The sequence below is a fragment of the Stenella coeruleoalba genome, assembly GCF_951394435.1.
Source record: "Stenella coeruleoalba genome assembly, chromosome: 1".
Taxonomy (NCBI): Eukaryota; Metazoa; Chordata; class Mammalia; order Artiodactyla; family Delphinidae; genus Stenella; species Stenella coeruleoalba.
In genome coordinates this window covers 184,770,002-184,794,049 of record NC_137169.1, presented here as the reverse complement: position 1 = coordinate 184,794,049, position 24,048 = coordinate 184,770,002, and the positions used below count along the sequence as shown (strand labels likewise).

The following is a 24,048-nucleotide window of genomic DNA, read 5'->3' as shown; positions in this document are numbered from 1 at the left end:
TTTCAGTAATTAAACATAAATCACGAGGGTATGTTGCAGGCATTATAAAAATAGTGACCTGATTTCACTGGGTATCAACTAGTATTTACAAAGCTACCTGAATTTTTCTGTTGCTCTGCATTGCTGTTAAATAATGAGAGTTCTGATGGTGGGGAAACTTCATTTTTCAAGTGCAGGATGATCCGAGCTGAATAAGAATGATTAAGGGAGGGGAGGAAGGTAGGCCTGGCATCAATTTGAACAAATTTTTCTTTTTCTGAAGGCTCATGTCTCCAAGGTTATGATAATAAAGTCATAAACATGCCAGCCACTTTAAGGGTCTCAGGATTAATGAAGACCAAGAAAGATGAAATGACAAACTGTGAGCCAAGCCACCACTAGTGCAAAGCTCTAACAGTAACATAGCCGCCACCAGTATTCTCAGCAGCAATATATTTAAATACAAAGAGAACTACGTATACATGGTATTGTCATATAAATATTTCCTTTATTTTTCATGGTTAAAAATTTTTTAAATTTTATTTCTTTATTTAAAAGCATACTTTATTAAAGAAACACTGGAAATGTGGATTCTTCTTGAGAAATAATCTTCCTCTTCACCGACAGATATGAAGAAACCAGATTTCTATACCAACAAATGGAAAATTAACCACTGGTGAGTCTAGTTCCAATCCCAAATCAAGGACACACATGTTAGTACTGATTCTGTCCACTCAGTTAAAACACTCCCATTCCTGAAGTACATTAGCTACTGAAATTCTAAAAATGCTCATTTTCCTGGGTATCCTCTTTTGTCAAAGGGTTTATTATTTATTATGTTATTTACAGTAATTGACATTTACGCAAAGTGGAGAGACAGAGAAAACACTCCAGAGAATGTAAAACCTTTATCTCTTTTTAAATGTTCTTAGCAGACTATAATACTAAGCGATTATATTTAGATCTTCATGACTTGAAGGTGACTTCAATACCTCTTAATCTGCTTTCTCCCTTCAAATTCTTTCCATTCTAAAGAGAACATTTTTGCATCTTAGTACTAATCCTGTAGAATTAAAAAAAAAAACAAAAAAACAAAGATTCTATGTTTCATACATTTTGAATTAAAATTACCAAAGCAATAAGGATCATTTTTTTTCTTATTTAAATACTGGTACTTTCTATTATTCCTATTTCAAATTTAGAGTTATATATACATTGTGAAGATGTCCATGTACACAAGTTTCTGCAGAACCTCCAATTTTATTATAAAACTTATTCCTCACACACATTAGAGAACTATGTATGTTCACTTTCACATGTTTAAACAACCCAAGAAGGGTGGCATATTTTAAAGTTAACAACACTTTTTATCATAAAAACAGACAGAGATTAATGGTGACGCTAGCATTTGGTTACTCTGACTGATTAGCTAGGCTCCTGACTTTTTATATTCATTATTGTTGGCTAATGTGACACTGGATTGTACGTATCACATGCATCTTCCAGGAGATAAAGAGGGAATACAAAAAACGCAAATTCTAAGCAGATGATTTTGCTACTTTTAGCACTTCTGGTAAAAGGGCTAGTTGAAGTTAAACAGGAAAGCTATTAACAAAAAGAAAAGTAGGGGACAAGATACCTGTGGATTTCATTTACTCACATTTGCACTGGTCCTCCTTATTGGAGGCTAACTGAAAACAGACCAGACCATGACTTCTAGCTTTATGTTGGTCACTTTCAAATACTCCAATGACACTCTCCAATAATTTTATTATTTCCAGTTTTATGACACCATACTATGCTTTTCACACTGTTTAAATTTCCCATTTCTATAATCCAAATGCCAAAAAATTACTACATTCCCTTATACAGTCAAAAACAGGTTTACTGGAATGTTGTTAGTTATAGCTGAAGGCAGCAACATTTACATTTAGCTTTTGTTACACCCATAAACATGTGAAAATTGCTTGCAAAGCAATTGTAATATGAGAAGAATCTTGCAAATATCAATGGAATGGTTACACACGTCTTTCGGCATAATGATTTGGTACTCTACAGAGGCTCCCTGATCACCAGCCTGACCCCCACCTTGATGCAACAAATGCAAGTCCTTATGCCATTAAAATAACAGTATGAAATATCATTATCAGTGTTTAACTATATATACAAATAATGAACTGGCAAGTATCTAGTTTCAAATTAGACCTTTGGAATATGGCAAAATCGAGGCTGGTTATCTTTGCCTTAAACATAATTTTTTTTTCTTTTTTTTTTTGCGGTACGTGGGCCTCTCACTGTTGTGGCCTCTCTCGTTGCGGAGCATAGGCTCCGGACGCGCAGGCTCATCGGCCATGGCTCACGGGCCCAGCAGCTCCACGGCATGTGGGATCCTCCTGGACCGGGGCACGAACCCGTGTCCCCTGCATCGGCAGGCGGACTCTCAACCACTGCGCCACCAGGGCAGCCCCGCCTTAAACATAATTATTAAAAGCACACTTTGTTGGAAGGGAAGAAGATAATGGGACATTCTCAATGCTCCAATTTGAAGTGATACTTGCCTCTTAATTTCTTGAAAAAGAAGCTTTGAAAGTTATATACATGGGTTTCATTTAAATTATGCAGCAATCTTTTATTATTATTGTCCCAGATTTTGTTTAATGAAGATCTGTCATCAAATCAAGTACGGTATTTCACAACTATAAGAACTGCAAGAGAAAAAAATGAAAAAGAAACATCAAAGTCAGATTCATATGCTATGTTAGAAACAATACTCCTAAATGTAGCTGTGTCCAGTTTGAAAATAGTTAATGAGGACAACTTTTATCTGAAATGATAGATAACAAATGGGAATGGAGAAGCAAAAATATGAAATAACCTAAATGTCTAACATTAGAATTTTGATCAAATAGATTATTATATAACCATAGCATAAAGCAGCTAAAATACTTTCTAAATATTTAATAACATGGGAAAATATTCACAATATATTTATTAGAAAGTATACATATGATCTTAGTTTTTGAAAAACATGTTTATATATTAATAAATAGGAAAAGACTTAAAGTATATACAATAGTTATATTAATAGTAGCTATCTCTGTGTGATAAGAGAACAGTTAGATTTTATTTTCTTCTTTATGTTATTCAGCATTCCATGGGTTGATTCTTGGTACTGGCAGTAGTTATGTTCTATAAAGTCATCACAAACACTGAATGAGTAAACACTGAACCACTGCTCTGAGGAGAAACACAGGCTTAAATCCCTGCCAGCCTCTGGCTACAACATTTTTGACAACTAATCCATACATAACCTTGTTTTACATGTTTCTGTGTGAAGACACTATATTTACTATATACTGTTGGCTTATTTACTATATACTATATACTGTTGGCTTATTTACTATATTTTACTATATACTGGATATATACTGTTGGCTTATTAACACTGAACTCCTGTCCAACAGTGCTGTCACTCACGCCTGAACAAAGCTCATCTAACACGTGTATTTCCTCCATAAGACACATCACAGCCTTGCTGTGCTCAGCAACACTAGCCAGCACTGCAGCACCAGTATACTTGGGGGCCTTTTTAAACAGCAAAAGCATCAACAAGACACACAAAAATGTGAGAAACTGTGCACTAACATTCGCTTCTCTGACCGCATCTGCCAATGACTCTGAAAGCATTGGGGTAACTGATCAACGTTAGCTAGTAGGTGAAGTCACAAACACAGAATCCACAAATGATGAGGACTGACTTTTTCTTTAGAACAAAATCTTTTTTTCTGTTTAAAAAGAGTATCACCATGGAATTTTTCAAATGGCTATTCTGAGATACTTTCCAAATCTTTATAAAATCCCTGTAAACAGAGATAAAGAAGCTTTGGAGAAAAGGAGATATTAAAAATGATCTGACCAAAGAAAGACAAATATATGATATCACTTGTATGTGGAATCTAAAAAGTAATACATATGAATCCATATACAAAACAGAAACAGACTCACAGTCATAGAAAACAAACTTCTGGTTATCAAAGAGGAAAGGGGAGGGGGAGGGACAGATTAGGAATACGGGATTAACAGATACAAGATACTATACTTAAAATAGATAAGCAACAAGGACCTACTATATAGCACAGGGAACTGTATTCAGTATCTTGTAATAACCTAAAATGGAAAATAATCTGAAATAATATATAACTGAATCATTTTGCTGTATACCTGAAACTAACACAACAATGTAAATCAACTACACTAAAAAAATTTTTTTTGAATGATCTGATTTTAAAAAGAATATTAAGGGGAAAAAGGAAAGGCAAGAGTTATGTTTCAATGACTGAAATGAAGCTCAAATCCAAAAGAAAAATTATCATCTGGAGAATTTATCTGGATTTTCCTTCAAACACAATATTATGAAATGCAAGCTGCCATATCTAAAAGTTAAAAATAAATAGAAAATGTGTGTTATGGTCCTGAGCGTTAATAGTAGCCATATTTGGCCTCAAACAAATCACTTAGCCCTGCCTTTGCAGGGGTAGGGGTGGAGGGTAGGACAGAGGTTCTCTTTGAGAATCTGATGAAAGATAGATATACTCTCACCATAAAACTGTACATATACACATTCACATAAAATTTTACATACAATTTATGTGCATTTTCAGAGAGCTACAGATTCTAGGTTAAGAGCTCCTTACTGGAGTCAGAAGTCATTACTCAATCCTGACATTAGTCATACTAGGTCAACTGAATATAAATTAAAAAGGAAATTTAAATGAACTTCAAAACAAATGACATCCCCTCCAAATTAATAATCCAGTAAATACTTACTGATAATCACTAACAAAACGATAACAGCAACCAAAGCCATGATGGCTTTTATCTACAACACACAAAAAGGCATGAGAAAGATTAATGTCTGACTTGTTAATAAAGACTATCTGTTGTGCTTTTTACCACATTACACTAACTCATCATTGGACAGGCTCATTCCTTGAAAGGTTTCCAAATTTTTTCTCATATGAACTTCTGACTATTTGCATCTTTCTGTAATAATCAGAGTTCCCCAAATTTGAGGGTTTTGGCTTGCCTAGATTTTATTGTTTAAGGCTGCAGAGTAAACAGGAATAATCAAAGCCTTTATGGGCCTGCTCTTTTTTATTTATGATTTCTCACACATTTCTAATCTAAGACCAGGAAAAGAACAATATTTTATCAACTCTGTTCAGAAGTGTCAGGATATTATGAATAAGATTAGCATCCAATACAGATGGTTCAATATATATAGAATAAGGCAGCATTTTTTATAGCACTTATTCTCAAAGTATATTAGAATTCTGTTAGTTTTTGCTCCCCTTACTTTCTTCTTAGCATTTTTATCTTCATTTTGAGGAATATAGTTTATACTTTTCGTGAAGAACCTCATTTAATAAATAACTTGCCTAAGAGCATTCTGTGTGTCAGTTTCACAGTCGAGAAGAGAAACCTTAAGATTAGTCCTTAGCTAGTTAATATTTTAGGTCTACATCACCTCTCTCCATAAAATTGTCACATTCCTCATCTAATCCTAAAATGCATAAATTATAAATTGACTTGATTTTCCTGATGAATTCAAATGAGTCTTGTTTTCACCAAACATTTTCATAGATAATTAAGATGGTTCATTCAGAAAAAAGATACCCAGTTATTATAAACACATAAAACACTCTGATGAATATCACAAACAGCAACTAGAAGTAGCTAATGAAATGTTTCTAAAATAAAACTACTGGCTGCATTTTAGTGGCATTACACTCATGATGAGAACAAAGTGACCAAGAGAATACATGGAGGCGTTCCAATTTGAATACCACGTGCCTATTAAAATTATTAATTATGATAACCAAAAAATGTAGAAAGTACTTTACACTGTAAAGTACTTTAGTGACCAAGTGATCCAGAGAATATATGGAAGCTCTGCATCTTTTTTTTAAGCTGAAAACATTTCTAAAGTAATGTGGAATTTTACAATAGCTTTTCAACTTTACCAAAAATATATCTTAATTTGCCCTGTTAATTTGTGCTAGCCTTAACATTTAGAAGATTTAAATGGAAATATCAATACCAATTTTAAAATACCTAAATAAACGGAGTTTCTAACGCTGGCCAGGAAACGTTTACAACCAAAAATGGCAGCAATGTATTCATGCATGTACAAAGTTCTCTTCTTCCAAACAACATAGACAAAAATCTGTTTCTCATTAAACACATAAGAGCCTCAGAGCCCCATAAGATACTTAAGAGAGGTGTCACTGATTCTCTCTCCTCACCCATTGGATAATTCTGTTCACTTACTTATTTTTAAAGTCAGGTTTATTAAAATATACTTTACATACAATAAAATTCACCCTCTTAAAGTTCATTTTGATGCGTTTTGACATACATACAGTTGTCAACCATCACCTTCATAGTCAAACATAAGACATTTTCATCACTCAAAAAGTTCCCTCATGCCCTGCTGTAGTCAATCTCCACCCCTCCATCCTTAGCCACTGGCAACCTCTGATCTCTTTTCTGTCCCTATATCCCTTTCCTTAGCTCTTCCCAAATAATCATTATGAAGTTAATCAAGAAAATGGTAGTGATATAGAGACTATTTAAAAATATAAATTAAAAATAGAATTCAATTTTTCCCCTTAAAAGCATACTATTCCTTTGATGTGGACCCCATAAAGTACAAAATGAAACTCTTTAGATATAGCTAAAAAAAAGCTAGGCAAAATGCACATTATCATTTTGTTAATGGCCACATGAATGAGTCATGTGGGGAGAGGAGGTAGCTCACGGACCTTTTGTTCTTCCAAACTAGTCTGCAGGATAGAAAATTTCTATAGAAATAGAAAATTTATTCATTAAAGAAAAACAGAAAATTTAAATTCTACATAAGAGGAGCAATGAAACTTGTTTCTTTCCCTAAGTTCTACTTCTGAAAGTAAGAGGATTCAACAGGTCAACAGACAGAAATAAGCAAATCCAAGGCAACTCTTGAATGAAATCCTTGGCATATGTCCACATCAAGTTTTGAAAGTTATTGCTAAACTTGAAAATGAGAGACTAAAAACAATGTGGTATATCCAAGGTTTTCAACAAAGCCAAAAATGACAAATTTTTCTTTTATATCTTATTTCTCCTATCCAAGTACTAACCAGGTCTGACCCTGCTTAGCTTCTGAGATCAGGCAGGTTGAGGGTGGTATGGCATAAGACTGTATCTTATTTCTCTGGAATAATGAGGGACAGTGGGATTTTCTTTTTAGCCCCATTTGCCATATGGATTCTGACACATTAAACTGCTTTCATTTTTTTCTCCATCCAACAGAAAATTGTATTTTTCTCTGGCTTGCTTTCTGTCTTTTAAATATCTCTATGTAATGCTATAGGTTGCTCCAAAGAGGTACTAAAAATAAATTACAAGTTAATATTTCTTACAAGATAAATCTAGAGGAAGCTAAATTATTAATAAAATGTGGATTACTCTCTAAGAAGAAATCCATGAAAACATCCTTTTAGGCACTGCTTGATTCCTTTAGTTATTTCTGACCCATAAGATATTAATTCAACAAATATTTACTGAGTTCCACCATGTCCCAGGTTCAGAAGATATAATAATAAGCAAGACAGCTGTAGTCCCGTTCCCCACAGAGCTTATCCCCTAGAGGCCCTTTTTTCTTCATGTCTTTGAATACCACTGGATATGCTGACAGACCTATCCAATATCTTCCAATTTACTTACTTTGCATCCACGCCACCACATTTGCCTTCGAAGTTGTTTGGATCTGTTGCTAAAAGCAGTTGCATTATCCGATAGGCTTTCTATATCACATAGAGGATGGAGAGAAGGATTAATCAACATAACAGCACTCTTATCTAGTCACACAAAGACAAGAAAACATTAATTTCTACTTCTGCAAATCTATTCCCTTTTAAGCATGAAAACATCTTTCCTCTATCCACAAACTCTGGCATTCTGTATTCTAAAAAAAAAAAACAAAAAGTAAAAAATGGCTGCAGGTCAGTTTGCTCAATCCACTTTTACAATAAGAGTAAGAGAAGTCTTCCCAGGGCCTCAATGCTTTCAAATAAACTTATGAATTCTGGTAGAAATACTCTTTAAAAATTCAAATACTTGGCACAACTATAGAAAAAAAAATTTACACATGGAGAAGGCTAGGTTCTTAGAAGATATCAAAAGTGACTGATTTTGAAGCAAAACAATGTATTTTTTAAGTGTTTAGGTTTTTTGGTTAAAAAAGTCTGTCAAGGATTAATCAGATATTCACTCAGCCATTCATCATCTAAAAAATATGTGAGTGCCTAATAAGTGCCATGGACTGTTATAAGAACAGAGACTAACATTTGTCGGTAAAGAAATGTTACTAAGTCATCAGAGAAAGCATAAGATAAAAATATTAGATATGTGTGAAATAAGTTTGAAAAGAAGTGATTAGACCTATCCTCCCTGAGATCAGGAGAAATACAAAGCACATCAACGTAACAGGACAAAAGAAAAAAATAATCTAACTCTTCAACAATGAATTTTTAATCTTTCCATTCTCAACTGATCAATTAAAGAAATAATACAACAGTAAGATGATTCAAAGCAAAGGGAGCTACATACAACTCAATAACAAAAAAGCAAACAACCCAACTGAAAACTGGGCAGAAGACTTAAATAGACATTTCTCCAAAGAAGACATACAGATGGCCAACAGGCACATGAAAAGACGGTCAACATTTCTAATGATTAGAGAAATGCAAATCAAAACTACAATGAGGTACCACCTTGTATCGGTCAGAATGGCCATCATTAAAAAGTCTACAAATGACAAATGCTTAAGAGGGTGTGGAGAAAAGGGAATCCTCCTACACTGTTGGTGGGAATGTAAATTGTGCAGCCACTGTGGAAAACAGTATGAAGGTTCCTCAAAAAACTAAAAATAGAGTTGCCATATGATCCTGCAATCCCACTTCCAGGCATATATCTGGAGGAAACTATAACTGAAAAAGATACATGCACCCCAATGTTCACTGCAGCACTATTTCCAATAGCCAAGACATAGTAACAACTTAAATGTTCATCAACAGATGAATGGATAAAGAAGATGTGGTACATATTACAATGGAATACTATGCCAGAAAAAAGAGTGAAATAATGCCATTTGCAGCAACATGGATGGACCTAGAGATTATTATACTAAGTGACGTAAGTCAGCAAGAGAAAGACAAATATCATAGGATATCACTTACATTTGGAATCTAAAATATGACACAAATGAACATATCTACGAAACAGAAACACTCACAGACATAGGAAACAGACTTGTGGTTGCCAAGGGTGGGGGGTGGCGGGGTGGGGGAAAGGATGGATTGGGAGTTTGGGATTAGCAGATGCAAACTATTATACACAGAATGAATAAACAACAAGGTCCTACTGTATAGCACAGGGAATTATATTCAATATCCTGTGATAAACCATAATGGAAAAGAATATGAAACAGAATATATATATATATGTATAACTGAATCACTTTACTGTACAGTAGAAATGAACACAACATTGTAAATCAACTATACTTGAATAAAATAAATTGTATATAAAAAAAATAAAGTAAAGAGAGCTAAAGTTAAAAACATTAAAACCATAAATGCCATTTTTCCTAAGTCAAGATTCCTAAACTTTGGCTAGAAAAATGCAAGAAGTAAACTATCAAAATACAGATTAATAACATCAAGAATTATATGAAGTATCTGTACCTGATTTGTCCTGTAGTTCATCTAGTCTCTCCCCTCTTTCTATTACCTTTGTAATATTTTCTTGCATGACATCAATGACTTCATCCACCTGGTTCTGAACACTAGTTTAAAAAAAAAGATTAAAAAATAATGCATTCTTTTGAGAATTTTACAGTTTTTGAGACTTTCATTAGACATGATAGAAAACAGCAAGTTCTCAGAGTTATTCAACTCTAAAATGTTTAAGTTTAAGGCTTGTAGCAACAGTCCTTCCATTTGTGGGCTTGATTACTCAGGCAATTAAAAGACAACATGATACAAATAAAGTAATATTTAACTTATAGTTTATTCTTAACCCTGTTTCTTCAAATTAAATATACTGTCAGAATGCTCAGTAACTGCAGAATTTAGTCAAATAGCTTGACTCTACATAATCCGTTTCATTTTCTTTTCAATAGGCCACTGAGGCATCACATAGACACAGCTATAAGCTACTTTTGCTATACATATAGTTCAGACACTAAGGCTAACAAAAGTTTGCCCAGGTATGTTAGAAGCCTATGAAAAATATTCAGTTTCCAAAATGGAAAGGTACAGTATGCTCTAGGACACTAAGGCTCAGTGGGTATAACTCTTCACAGTTTCCTCTTAAACAGGGTTTAAAACAATGAGCAACACTTGGGAGGGTTTTGAAGCACCCACGAAGGAGCAAAGAGGAAACATTTTTGGTTGTTCTTCAAAATGAAAATATGATTTTCTTCTTTATATCAGGTGATGAGAGCCTGTTCCAACCAAACTTCAGACTGTTCAGTGAAGATTTTTTTTTTTAAATAAATTTATTTATTTATGGCTGCATTGGGTCTTTGTTGCGCATGGGCTTTCTAGTTGCAATGAGCAGGGGCTACTCTTCGTTGTGGTGCGCGGGCTTCTCATTGCAGTGGCTTCTCTTGTTGCAGAGCATGGGCTCTAGGTGCATGGGCTCAGTAGTTGTGGCGCATGGGCTTAGTTGCTCCGCGGCATGTGGGATCTTCCCGGACCAGGGCTCAAATCCATGTCTCCTGCATTGGCAGGCGGATTCTTAACCACTGCGCCACCAGGGAAGTCCCATGTTCAATGAAGATTTAAACTAAATTCAAAAATTTAATAATTGGACCTCAGCTGCCTACTCTCACTCAGAAGTTACCCCCAGAGTACATAAACATAGAAATGATTAAGTGTCTAGTTTTCCTCTGTGGCTTCAATCATTTGACAAATGTCTAGTTTTCCCCTGTTACTTCAATCATTTGACAAAATGTTACCTTAAATTAGTTTATGGAATAAGTCATGCCAGAGCAATATTTAAAAGGAGAAATAAAATGAACTCACGGTTCTTATAACTCAAAAACTGTTTAAAATATAAAAACTGTTTAAAGTGGATTACTAGCAACTATAAGTAGATATATGTTTTAAATAAATAAGGATATGCAATTATTCTTTCTAGTTGGGGAAGTGTATCAATTTATCAAATATCACCTAGGAAGCTTTTAAAAAAATTTCACAATACACATCTCCTCACTGCCCCTCTACTCTATAGTGAGTTGGGAGTAAGGCAGGACATGTGTAATTTTGAAAGAGTTCTATCCCTTCCCTGCCACGAAGATATATCTTCAAAAAGTTTGCTTTAAAAACAAATGAAGGCCCATTTAGACACATACGGGTTCGTAAGAAGCATCCTCAGATTCAAGTAGAATTACTATGTTTGATGATAGTCACCCCCCCTCCCATGTTAAAAGCACCCACTGATTATCCACACATAGACTTCAGGGTTCATCATAGCTTCCTAGAGTTCTGTGCCTCTCACACACTATTCTACTAAACTGTATAAAACTGAAGCACAACTAAAGTGGGACATGGAGAATTCCCTTCTGCCCACACAGATCTGAAAGAGCCCCCACGTGTCTAAGAGGTCTTGTTGCAACTCCTAAGCAGACAGCTAAAGATGTAAAATCTTATACAAGAACAATGGCACAAATACTTAGGCAATTTATTCAATAAATAATTAAGAAGAGCTTACTATGTACTGTTCTAGGCACTAGGAAAACAATACTGAACGAAGCAGACAATAATTGTGGCTCTCATGGAACGTATGCTTAAATGTGCAATGAATGCACTTCATTAACCTTCAGAGTTGTTTAACAGTCTGTGTCTAACCCATTACTGTATATTGTTTACAGCATTTAACACTAAGCGAAAGTATTTATTTATTTACATGCTTATTTCCTGTCTCTCCCCATTAGAAGGTAAGTTCAACAAATGCAGAGACCTTGCCTACTTTGTTCACTTTTGTAGCCCCAGTACCTGTAACATTGCTTGGGAAAGCGTATGCACTTAATACTTAACAGCTGAATAAGTGAACAGTTTGGGTATAAGTCCTGCAAAGCACATCCAGCTACTTAAGAAAGAGTTATAAGGCAGATATAAGAATGTAGAGGTCTCCATTTAACTATAATGGAAGCAGAGCTATTGTTTATCAAGGGCCAATCTTGAAATTCCTAGGTAGTTATTTTCCATCATATGCAAGAGATAATAGCCTAAAGTAAGGTGCAGCACAGTGGAAATGGACAGAATGTACGGCAGCACCTACACATAATCAGATTATAGCTATTATGGATATTAATATACCTATACTACATGTGATTTTAAAACAAAACCAAAATAACTGAAGGAATCATTATGGTCCCAGAATCCCTATAAGCAAGACTCCATGAATAATACAGGCAGATTAATTGGAATAGAATTCATAAAATTACAGATTAAGTCTTACTAGATTATGATAAACCTAGGGCTATTACCTCAACAACATGACACACATGTAATCTCTATGGCTAATGGAAACCACCCAACATTTTAATTTTTCCTGCCAAGTGATTAATAAATTATTGTTACTTTCTCCTTCACATATTACTATCCACTGGTATAACCCTCTTAATCCAGCTACTGTATAACTGTCATTCAATCTTAAGATAACGGAAAATCTCATGACTGTGCTTCTATATTTCAAGATATTTTCATGCCCAGAACACAACTTTTATAGAAAAAAAAAAGAAGAAAATCATCTACTTATTTACTTTAATATAAAGGATAATTTTTAAAAAAACAAGTGGAAAGGGACCTCTCTGGTGGTCCAGTGGTTAAGACTCCACACTCCCAATGCAGGGGGCCCAGGTTCGATCCCTGGTCAGGGAACTAGATCCCACATGCCACAACCAAAGATCCAGCAAGTTGCAACTAAAGATCCTGCATGTGACAATGAAGATCCCAAGTGACGCAACTGAGACCCGGCACAGCCAAATAAATAAATAAATATTTTTTTTAAAAGTGAAAACATATTTCCCCATGATTTCTTACATTTTCATAGTAGTTACAATACTTTGATTTCTATTTTATGTTGGTCTTATCCTCACTATTATACTGTAAATGCCTTAAAAACAGAGATTGTCCCACTCATCTGTTTCCCAGGTCATGTGAAATGTGCCTAGTAGAAAATAGGCATTCAACAAATATTTTCGGATCTGAATTAAGTATTTCATTTATTCAAAAATATATATTAAGGAGTTATTATTATCCTACGCATTGAGGATACTGATGTGAATGTTTTGATCCTCAGCAAGATTACAGTCTAGTGGGGAGCACTGGTAGCTAGGATTATATTACCATATGTCAAGTGCCATAATGGAAGGAAACACATGGTATCAGTCGTGCAGCCTAGATGAATCCAGCCTGGACCAGAGATGGCATCAAGATCCTGCTGCTGAGTTTTGAGAGGTTAAGAGTGAACTGGGCAGAGTAAAAAAGGTGATGGATGGTGGGAAAGTTCTAGGCTAAAGGAATAACAGGAGGGGATATTTCAGGAACCAATGATTACCTGGATATGGGTGATGGAGCTGGGGCAAGAAAAGGGTAGAGAACTTCTAGATTTATAATTTGAGCAACTGAGTAGATGTAGATGATGGTCATTAACTGAAATAGAAAATTAAGGACTCAAAGAAAAAGCAAGATTTTGAAGGAGGGGGTGGAGATTTATATCATTTCCTGTTAGAGTCATATAGTAGAAGAAAGGACACAAGAGAGAACATACCCAGGAAAATATCAAGACATGTAGAGAAAAGACATTTTAACATTGTTTTAGTAATTTATTTATTTATTTTTGCTGTGTTGGGTCTTTGTTTCTGTGCGAGTGCTTTCTCTAGTTGTGGCAAGCGGGGGGCCACTCTTCACCGCGGTGCACAGGTCTCTTACTATCGCAGCCTCTCTTGTTGCGGAGCACAGGCTCCAGACGTGCAGACTCAGTAGTTGTGGCTCACGGGCCTAGTTGCTCCGCGGCATGTGGGATCCTCCCAGACCAACTCGTGTCCCCTGCATTATTAGGCAGATTCTCAACCACTGCGCCACCAGGGAAGCCCTTAACATTGTTTTAAATACTGCTTAGAGTCTGACAGCACTTGCGTTCCTGAGATGTCTCTATTCTAATTATCACCACTACAGGGAAGCCGCGTGGTGTAGTGTAGAGAGGCCAGGCTCTGGACACAGACAGATCTGGGTTTGCAATTCAGCGTTATCACTTACTATGTATGTGGCTTTGCAAGTCATTTTGCAAGCCTCTTTGAGCCTCATATTTTCTCACCTTTGAAATAAAGATGATAATCTTTCCCTTATGAGAATTAGATGTGACAAGTGTGTTTTAAACACTTAGCACGGTTCCTAACACTTAGCATGTGTTTAATGTCAGTGTTCTTCCATTAAGGAAAAAAAAAGCTCATGCTCTGCAACACACACTCGTCTGTTATTTTATAAAGAAAATATTTATTTTCACAGTTAACACCCCCATCTTGTGGCCTCTTAAGGTACTGTTGACAAAAAGTTTTAAATATATGCTGTATTTTTGCACATATATACACACACACACACATACATATATACTATATGTAGTATATATGCTGTATTTTTGCAATTATATATATACACATATAGTATATATGTACATATATACGTATATATGTACATATATACGTATATATGTGTATCTGTTCATCATAGAACATTCCTTGGGGGAATAAAGTTAAACTTGTTGGACCAAGGCTATAGATAGGAGATTTCCTACTTCTGGCAGAGAATGTCTACAATTCATTGGAGTGGCATTTATAATGCTACTATTTAATTTAAAAGCAAAGGAAACATTCCAAAGAGAATCATAAATTTTTTATATAGGCATGTGACTATTTAAAATCTTTCCCAAAAATCTTCCCTGAAAAGTGACATTGGAAAACTAAATAACCCATTAAAAGGACCTACTGTATCAGCACAGGGAACTATATTCAATATCTTGTAACAACCTATAATGGAAAAGAATCTGAAAAAGAATATATATATATGTACAACTGAATCACTGTGCTGTACACCTGAAATTAAACATTGTAAATCAACTTATACTTCAATTAAAAAAAGAAAGTGACACTGGGCATTTTTGTGGGATTAATCTGCTATCAACATGTCAATCAAATGCAGACAAAGCAACAATGTTGCTGATCCACACATCAAAAAAACACCCTGGGGCTTCCCTGGTGGTGCAGTGGTTGGGAGTCCGCCTGCCGATGCAGGGAATGCGGGTTTGTGCCCCGGTCCAGAGGGATCCCGCGTGCCGCGGAGCGGCTGGGCCAGTGAGCCATGGCCGCTGGGCCTGCGCGTGCGGAGCCTGTGCTATGCAACGGGAGAGGCTGCGGCAGAGAGGCACGCGTACCGAGGAAAAAAAAAAAAACCACCCTGTATGGAAACGTTACACATTAAGCGGTGACAACACACCTTAAAGAAACTCACCAGTGCTCCCAATTTTAGTTACTAAACAAATGCCAGGAATCTGTCCTTGGGCAAGTAGCGTAGCAGGTTGTGCTCCACCATTTGGGGCCACTTTGGGCACAGGCCTGAGTCATGCCCTGGTTAGATAAACACTCATGGGGTTGTGCCAAAGGTTAATTTGTGTGTTTTGATGACTGACCATTTTCTGAGTACGTATGATAAGCCTTCAGCTCTAGAGTAAGAGCCATTACACTTCCTCAATAGTGCCTTACTGTTCTAAAATTCTGTGATCACCAACGTTATTATGGTAATTTAATATGCACATATACACATTCACGTGCATGTGTGCTTGGCACTTACTAACATAGACATATCCTGCAATGCCCACTCTGTACAACTGGCACTGGTTTTGTACAGCTGTACAAAACTGTACAGCTGGAAAGTCAGCTGACTTTCTGTACAGCTGGAAAGTCATACTCAAAAGACTCACTGGGCCACACTCAGTACCAGGCTCACTCTGCAGAGGATGTCAGACAGGAAATGAAGCACATTGGCAGGGAAAAAAACAGGTGTGTCATCAGTGGAGTCCTCTTCTCCTGTGGCAGCTGAGGTGTATATGTGGGTGGATAGAGAAGTCACTCTGGCTCAGAGAAGGGCAACCGTTCTGCCATGGCATCCTCGCAACCTTGAATGCCTTGTGATCCTTCCAAAGATGAGGATGAGTGGCTTCTGAGGCCATCTCCCACTCACCTCCCCATCTCCCCTAGGAGACTGTCATGAGACAGTTTCTTATCACCTCCCAGGTTCTGATGACATATAAGGCTTTCGGCAGGATACACCTGCAGACTATAAAACCACTTAGCTGCAGGCGAGAATTGGCTCCTTTGTAATAGGGCATCTCACTTTTCATACTGTAGCCACCTGGACCCCTCTATTTTGGTATCATCATTTTTGGTGTTTAGGACAAGAACCCAGGGAGCTGGCACCTTTGGCTACTCTTCCTTTGACAATCTATGTGAGTAATAAACTGAATCTCAGTGGCTCATTGTATCTTTACTGGCTGAATCAGACACTTGAAGCAGCAGAGACTCTCTTCTGCTGGCTTGAAGAAGCAAGCACTGTGGGTTGTACAGGTGCAGGGAAGTGCATCCTGTCAACAACTACCTGAGCTTACTCAGGAGCTTCAGATGAAATCAAAGCCCTGGCGACACCTCAATTTCAGCCTTGTGAGACCCTGCAGAGGGCCCACCTAAGCAGTGACTGAACGCCTGACCCATGGAAAATGTGAGATGATGAATGTTTGCTGTTTTAGGCTGCTAGGTTCAGGGTAACTTGTTATACAGCAATAGAAAATGAAAACATCCCACTTAGTAGTCAAATCAATTTGCTGGTACCTTGCTTCTGTATTACAGAATCCATTAGCTAGGATCAGGATAAATGTGGACCTATTTCTTCACAACAACCACTACCTGACTAAAGCCCAAGTATCTAATGAATAACTTTTTTCTTTTTTAAACTGTGGTTTATTATTTATTTATTTATTTTTGTCACATCACGCAGCATGCGGGATCTTAGTTCCCCCAACAGGGATCGAACCCATGCTTCCTGCAGTGGAAGCGTGGAGTCTTAACCACTGGACCACCAGGAAAGTCCCTCATCAATAACTTGATATCCCATTACAGTACCCTTCCCACTATGTGCCATCTATATCCAGACTTAGGGTAGCAACTACCCCTCCTTAGATCCTGAACCTGGGCCATTCAGTTTATCTTCCAGTTTATCTTTTATAGCTCGGTAAGTTTCTGGGCCTATTTCACTGCTCCATTCATTCCTTCTCCCTTCTTGCCAGGACTCATATGATTCTAATGTTAGATACATTCACTACAGCATTATCCACCAGCTACCATCAACAATATATACAGAAAAGCTCTAAACTGAAAATTAATGAGCCATAAAACTTAGATCAATAAATGGATTAGGATAAGTAATAGATATGAACAAATTCTGGAAGTATATAAACAAGATACTGTACTTCAGAAAACTAAATCTATTATATTACTTTTATTATCATGCTGAAAATGGGAATCAAGCTATAGATTTAAAACCAAAATAGACCTTGAGATTATGCTAAATAAATGAATTTGATATATAATAATTAAATTAAGAAAACCAACAACCAGGAATTGCATCTCCTTAGCTATAATTAAGAGGTAACTTTGTGAAAATGAAAAGAATGACTGGGTTTTTACAACCTAGTAGTAATATTAGTCTACATCAAGGCTCAGCAAATTTTTCTGTAAAGGGCCAGACAGATAATAGAGAGTTTAGATTTTGTGGGCCATAAGGTCTCTGTCACAACTACTCAAATCTGTCACTGTAGTTTGAAAGCAGCCAATATATCTATAGGAATGGCTGTGTTTCAATAAAACTTTACAAAAACAGGTGGCAGCCAGATTTGGCTCATATGCTGTAGTTTGCCAACCCCTGGTCCTTGTAGAAATATGCTAATCATTTAAACAAGTGAGCGTCTCACAAACTTACTGCTTAATTTTTTCATTTCTAGGTCCAAATCTTGGTCCAGATGGTCCCCTTCTGAAAACAAAACACCAAGTACATATTAATGAGAGCATTAAAACAAACCCCAAAACAGAAAACACACACACTTGCTGAATTCTAAACATGGATCATTTATCATAAGGAACCACATATTACTGGTACTGATGGAACCTAATGATATTTAATCATGTCAGTACTTCATTGGTACTTAGTGCAGGCCATCACAACTTAATTCTTCTGAATGTTATCACTTTTAATATAATTGTTAGTTATACACAGGTAGTTTTAATCATTAAACTCTGAAATACCATAAAACTAAAGTGCCAGTGACTATGAATAACTTTATGATCAATTATAGAACACTAGAAGTCCAACTACCTTGAATTTAGGCTCTAATGAAATGCTGATTTGGGGGATGGATGTAGAGAAAAATCCATTCAAAACACTAAAATTTTTCAAGTATGTTTTTTGATTACTCATCTTAAAACTTAGCAACATAACTAAAGGGAAATTTAAGAGTCTATGAAAATATTAACATTTCTCAAATTATTATCTCTCCATTATAGTCGAGTGTTGTATCATTTAAATCAATCCATTTTAATAATCTGAAAATTAAAATTTTTGGATGTTTTAAGTAATTTTCCATCTTCTGATGATAGAAAATAAGGTATAAACCATAAAACTCAAAAAAGAATAGGTTCTAAACCAATTAAACACTAATTTCCCATTTCCCCCTCCTCCCAGCCCTTGGCAACCTCCGTTCTACTTTGTGTCTCTATGAATTTGATTACTCTAGGCCTCAGATAAGAATCATGTAAAATGTATCCTTCTGTGACCAGCTTCTTTCACTTAGCATAATTAATGTCTTCAAGGTTCATCCATGTTGTAGCATGTGTCAGAATTTCCTTCCTTTTTAATACTGAGTACTATGCCATTGTATGTACATACCATATTTTGTTTATCTATCTTTCCACTGACGGACACTTGGGTTACTTCCACCTTTTGGCAATTATGAATAATCCTGCTATGAACAGGATTACTGTTCATAATAATCAACAGGTGTTAATTAATTTTTTTTTTTTTTTTTTTTGCGGTATGTGGGCCTCTCACTGTTGTGGCCTCTCCCGTTGCGGAGCACAGGTTCCTAACACACAGGCTCAGCGGCCATGGCTCACAGGCCCAGCCGCTCTGCGGCATGTGGGATTTTCCCGGACCAGGGCACGAACCCGCGTCCCCTGCATTGGCAGGTGGACTCTCAACCACTGTGCCACCAGGGAAGCCCGTGTTGATTAATTTTTAAAAAATTATTTCAGAAATTTTATTTGCTCTGTCTCCCTTTCAATACATAGACAGAACCACAGGGTGTGGTAGTGTGCCGGTTTTGTCGTCAGGCCCTTTGGAAGATGTACAGCATTATTTGGGAGTGAACCTCCAGTGTACAGTTAGCCTGAAAAGTTTTTGTTTCTCACTTACATTCGGGTGATCACTTGTTTAGCCAAAGCATCTGACCTTTTCAATACTGAGTCCTTTGCTGACAGGTAGCTGTTGCTCTAGTCTAAGGCTTCTCACTGTAATTGGCACTATGAGCAATTAGCTTTTTGACTCTGGAAACCTTGTTACCTGTAGGAAATTATCTTCCCACTTCATCTGACTTTCCTGCCAAAAATGATACTATTTCCTATTATTGGATTTGATTTCCATCCTGTAGGCTCTTTTTGCCAATTGCTTCATGGCTGTCAATTACTTTTTATAAAATGCTTTATACAATGTTTTTTATTTGGGAAAAAAAAGCCTCTATAAAAAACTCCACAACATTATAGCAAAGCGGGAGGTAAATGTTTCCTCCCAGGCATACCCTTCTGGAGGTATGAGCCTCCAGAGAAAACTTCTGCAACAATATGTCATCCTTCCTCACTTTGCAAATAAAACCGAGGCCCTTTCTAATCAAAACTGCAAAGGATTGACCAGGTTAATTAATTCTGACAGAGCATCAAGGCAATCCAACAGGGAAAAGATAATCTTTCCATCAAATGGTGGTGGAACAGTTGGATATCCATATGCTCCCTGGCCCCCCCAAAATGATCCTTCACCCTTAACCATATATAAAAAAATTAACTTAAAATAGATTATAGACTTAAATGTCAAAGTCAAAACAATAAAACTTTTGGAAGAAAACAAAGAAGAAAATCTTAGAACCTTTAGGTTTGGCAAAGATTTCTTAAATAAACAAAAACAATGAAAGGAAAAATTTAATAAACTAATTTCATCAAAATCAAAACTCTGCTCTTCAAAAGACACAGTTATGAAAATGAAAAGATTAAATTACAGACTGGGAGTAAATATCTGTAAAACATATATCTGACAAAGAACTTGTATCTTGAATATGTAAAAAACTCACAACTTAATAAGACAAACTTAGAAACGGGCAAAAGATTTTTAACATGTACATCATCAAAGAAGATATAAGGGGCCTCCCTGGTGGCACAGTGGTTAAGAATCCGCCTGCCAACGCAGGGGACACGGGTTCGAGCCCTGGCCCGGGAAGATCCCACATGCCATGGAGCAAATAGGCCCTTGAGCCACAACTACTAAGCCTGTGCTCTAGAGCCCACGAGCCATAACTACTGAGCCTATGTGCCACAACTACTGGATCCTGTGCACCTAGTCCCCATGCTCCACAACAAGAGAAGCCACTGAAACAACAAAGAGTAGCCTCCGCTCGCCGCAACTAGAGAATGCCCGCACACAGCAATGAAGACCCAACACAGCCAAAAGTAAATAAATAAAAAGAAGATATAAGGATGGCAAATACACACAAAAGAAGATGTTCAGCATAATTTGTAATTATGGAAATGCAAATTAAAACCGTATGGGATACCACTATACACCCGCAAGAGTGGCTAAAATTAAAAGACTGACCATATGCAGTGCTGATGAGGATCTGGAGCAACTAGAACCCCCATACAGTACTGGGAGGAATATAAAATGGTACACAACTTTGGGAAACAGCTGTAAACATACACCAGCCATTCCACTCCTATTTACCCAAGAGAAATGAAAGCATAAGTCCACACAAAACCTGTACACGAGTGTTTATGGCAGCTTTATTTGTAATAGCTAAAAACTAGAAACACCCCAAATATCCATCAATAAGTGAATGTGTGAATGAATTGCAGTATGTTCATACAATGGACCACTACTCAGAAATAAAAAGAAACAAACTATTGATGCATGCGACAACATGGGTGAATCTCAAAATAATTATGCAAAGTGAATGAAGCCAGTAAAAAAGGCATACTGTATGACTCCACTTCCAAAAAAAAATCTAGGCAATACAAACCACAGTGATAGAGAACAGATCAGTGGCTGCCTGGGACTGGGAGAGTGACAGATTACCAAGAGGTTTGAGGAAACTTTTGAGGTGATGGCTATGTTCACTATTTGAATTTCATGATGATTTCACAGGTGTACAGTGGATATGCCAAAACTCTTATTGTATACTTTATATGTATTTTATTGTATGCCAGTTACACCTCAATAAAGCTGTAAAAAGAAAAACAAAAAACTTACAGAAAAAAGTCCTCTTCTTCATCTGAATCATCTTCCAAAAGATTTCTCTGTCAAAAAAAGCAAAGACTTGAGTTTTTAGATTCCAAGGGGCTTACAAACTGTCAGGGGCAGAGTAATGAAACAAGTTCTATCCTGGTGAAATTTCTTAACTCCAAGCTTCCAGACACAGGGAAGAGTAATTACAGGTGCTTCACTGGAAGCTAAAAGATATGGAACCACACTGCAGACTTTCTAAGAAAATACTTATAAGCCCGGAATCCTTTGACTGACCACAAGGTAGAGAGGTCACTGAAGCTGGCATGGGAGTAAGGGATGCAGGCAATCAGGGAGGGGCAAGTCCTTCCTCCTCCCCCTGCTTTCCAGTCTCTCTCTATCAGCAGAACCTAAGAAGCAGCTGGGGGCAAAGGAGAAATGTAGCTGCAGAGTCCAACTCTAGCATCAGAGAGAAGAGTATAGAAGGTAGGTTTGGAGCTGAGAGACAAGGGTTTATTAACTGGCACAGTCCACCTAACAGCTACTCGGCCTATGAATAGCCCTCTACACATATTTGAACTTCCAAACAAAAACAACTTTATACTTTCACCTTATAAGATACAACTGTTTTTATTAAAATGAGGAATGTCTCACCTTCTACCCAAAAGGAGAAGATACAAAGTTCCAAAAGGAGGCTGAAGAAGAGCAAAACCCAGACCTTTTCAGCATGCAAGAACTCAAACAGTATATAACTTGTAGGCCGAATAACGGCTCCCTATAGATGTCGACATCCTAATCCCTGAAACCTGTGAATATGTTTCCTTGAATGGTAAAAGGAACTTTGCAGAAGTTATTAAATCAAGGATCTTGAGGTTGGAAGATCAATATAGTGGGCCCAAAGTCATCACAAAAGTACTTAAAAAAGAGAGAGGCAGAAGTGTGTGTGTGTGTGTGTGTGTGAGAGAGAGAGAGAGAGAGAGAGAGAGAGAGACAGAGAGAGAGAGAGAGAGAGAGAGAGAGAGAGAGAGAGAGAGAGAGAGGGAGGGAGGGAGGGAGGGAGGGAGGGAGGGAGGGACAGAGGTTGGAAAATGTCACCCTGTTGGATTTAAAGATATAGGAAGGGGCATGAGCAAGGAGGTCAGGCAACCTCTAAAAGTTGGGAAAGGCAAGGAAAGAGCTTCTTCCCTATAGTCTCCAGAAGGAACATGGCCCTGCCAGTGCCTTGATTTTATCCCAGCAAGATCCATTTTGGACTTCTGGTCACCAGAACTATAAGATAATAAATATGTATTGTTTTAAGTTTGTGGTAATTTGTTAAAGCAGCAACAGGAAGCAAATACAACACCCATGTACCTTTTCTGAAGTAACTACTTAAGGAATTACACCAGCTAAAAAGAAAATCAAATCAGAACAAAGATCTTAAGATGGAGATTGACATACTCAGTACATCTAATAAAATGTGTGGTCAAATCTAAATGGAAGGGCTTCCCTGGTGGCGCAGTGGTTGAGAGTCCGCCTGCCGATGCAGGGGACACGGGTTCGTGCCCTGGTCCGGGAAGATCCCACATGCCACGGAGTGGCTGGGCCCGTGAGCCATGGCCGCTGAGCCTGCGCGTCTGGAGCCTGTGCTCCGCAATGGGAGAGGCCACAACAGTGAGAGGCCCGCATACCGCAAAAAAGAAAAAAAAAAAAAAATCTAAATGGAAGATGATTGTGAACTATAACTTGAAAGAGAAAAATGCATAATATAAAGAAAAATTCTACAAGAATCTAAAACTTTTCTCACAAAACCCAAAAGCAGGAAGTGGAGAGTAAAATGAGGAAGTTAAAAGCAAAGTAACATGCTCATCTTGGTGGGGAGAGGAGTGGAGAAGTGGGAAGAGGCCTAGAATGAAAAAGTAGTGTGGAGGGGCATAGTTTTTGGCATGTTGAGAGAGAACACAAATTTAAACATTATTGTTAACATATAAAGTTAATTAAAAATAGAGAGGGAAAGAGAAAGAAAGGGAGGAAATTTTTAACTGCCTAGTGGTCCTGGGGGCAGGGAAAAAGTGAGGAAAAATAATCCATCTAGCTAAAGAAGTTAGGGAAAATAGGGAAAACATAAGAAATACAATGAATATCATTATCTCTATATATTATAACAAATAATACACAAAGAGTAAGAAGATGAAAAGAGGATGTGTTCAATATTCATTTAACTACTATGTCTGAGCATCTTCTATGTACTAGGCACTGTTCTAAGTACTAAGCATCAGCTTTGGACAAGACAGACAAGGTCTGATGGTGATGAATGTTATGCAGAGAATTAAAACAGTGATGGGATAAAAAGTGACAGGGTGACTAAATAAGATTAGGCTGTCAAGGAAAA

At 37.0% G+C, this 24,048-nt stretch overlaps 1 protein-coding gene across 4 annotated transcripts in view; it reads right to left on the bottom strand.

The window, feature by feature from the left end:
- Positions 1–446: 446 nt before the first annotated feature.
- The window catches only part of VAMP4 (vesicle associated membrane protein 4), a 41,954-nt gene continuing 18,352 nt past the window's right edge, over positions 447–24,048 (bottom strand). For all 4 annotated transcript variants that reach the window (XM_079924313.1, XM_079924311.1, XM_079924312.1 and 1 more), the window contains 6 exons: positions 21,705–21,751; positions 18,120–18,170; positions 9,768–9,868; positions 7,747–7,826; positions 4,807–4,858; positions 447–2,684 (listed from right to left, as the gene is read on the bottom strand). In XM_079924313.1, the coding sequence (XP_079780439.1) occupies positions 2,656–2,684; positions 4,807–4,858; positions 7,747–7,826; positions 9,768–9,868; positions 18,120–18,170; positions 21,705–21,751 (360 nt within the window). In that variant the 3' untranslated portion in view covers positions 447–2,655. The remainder of the gene's footprint in view (positions 2,685–4,806; positions 4,859–7,746; positions 7,827–9,767; positions 9,869–18,119; positions 18,171–21,704; positions 21,752–24,048) is intronic.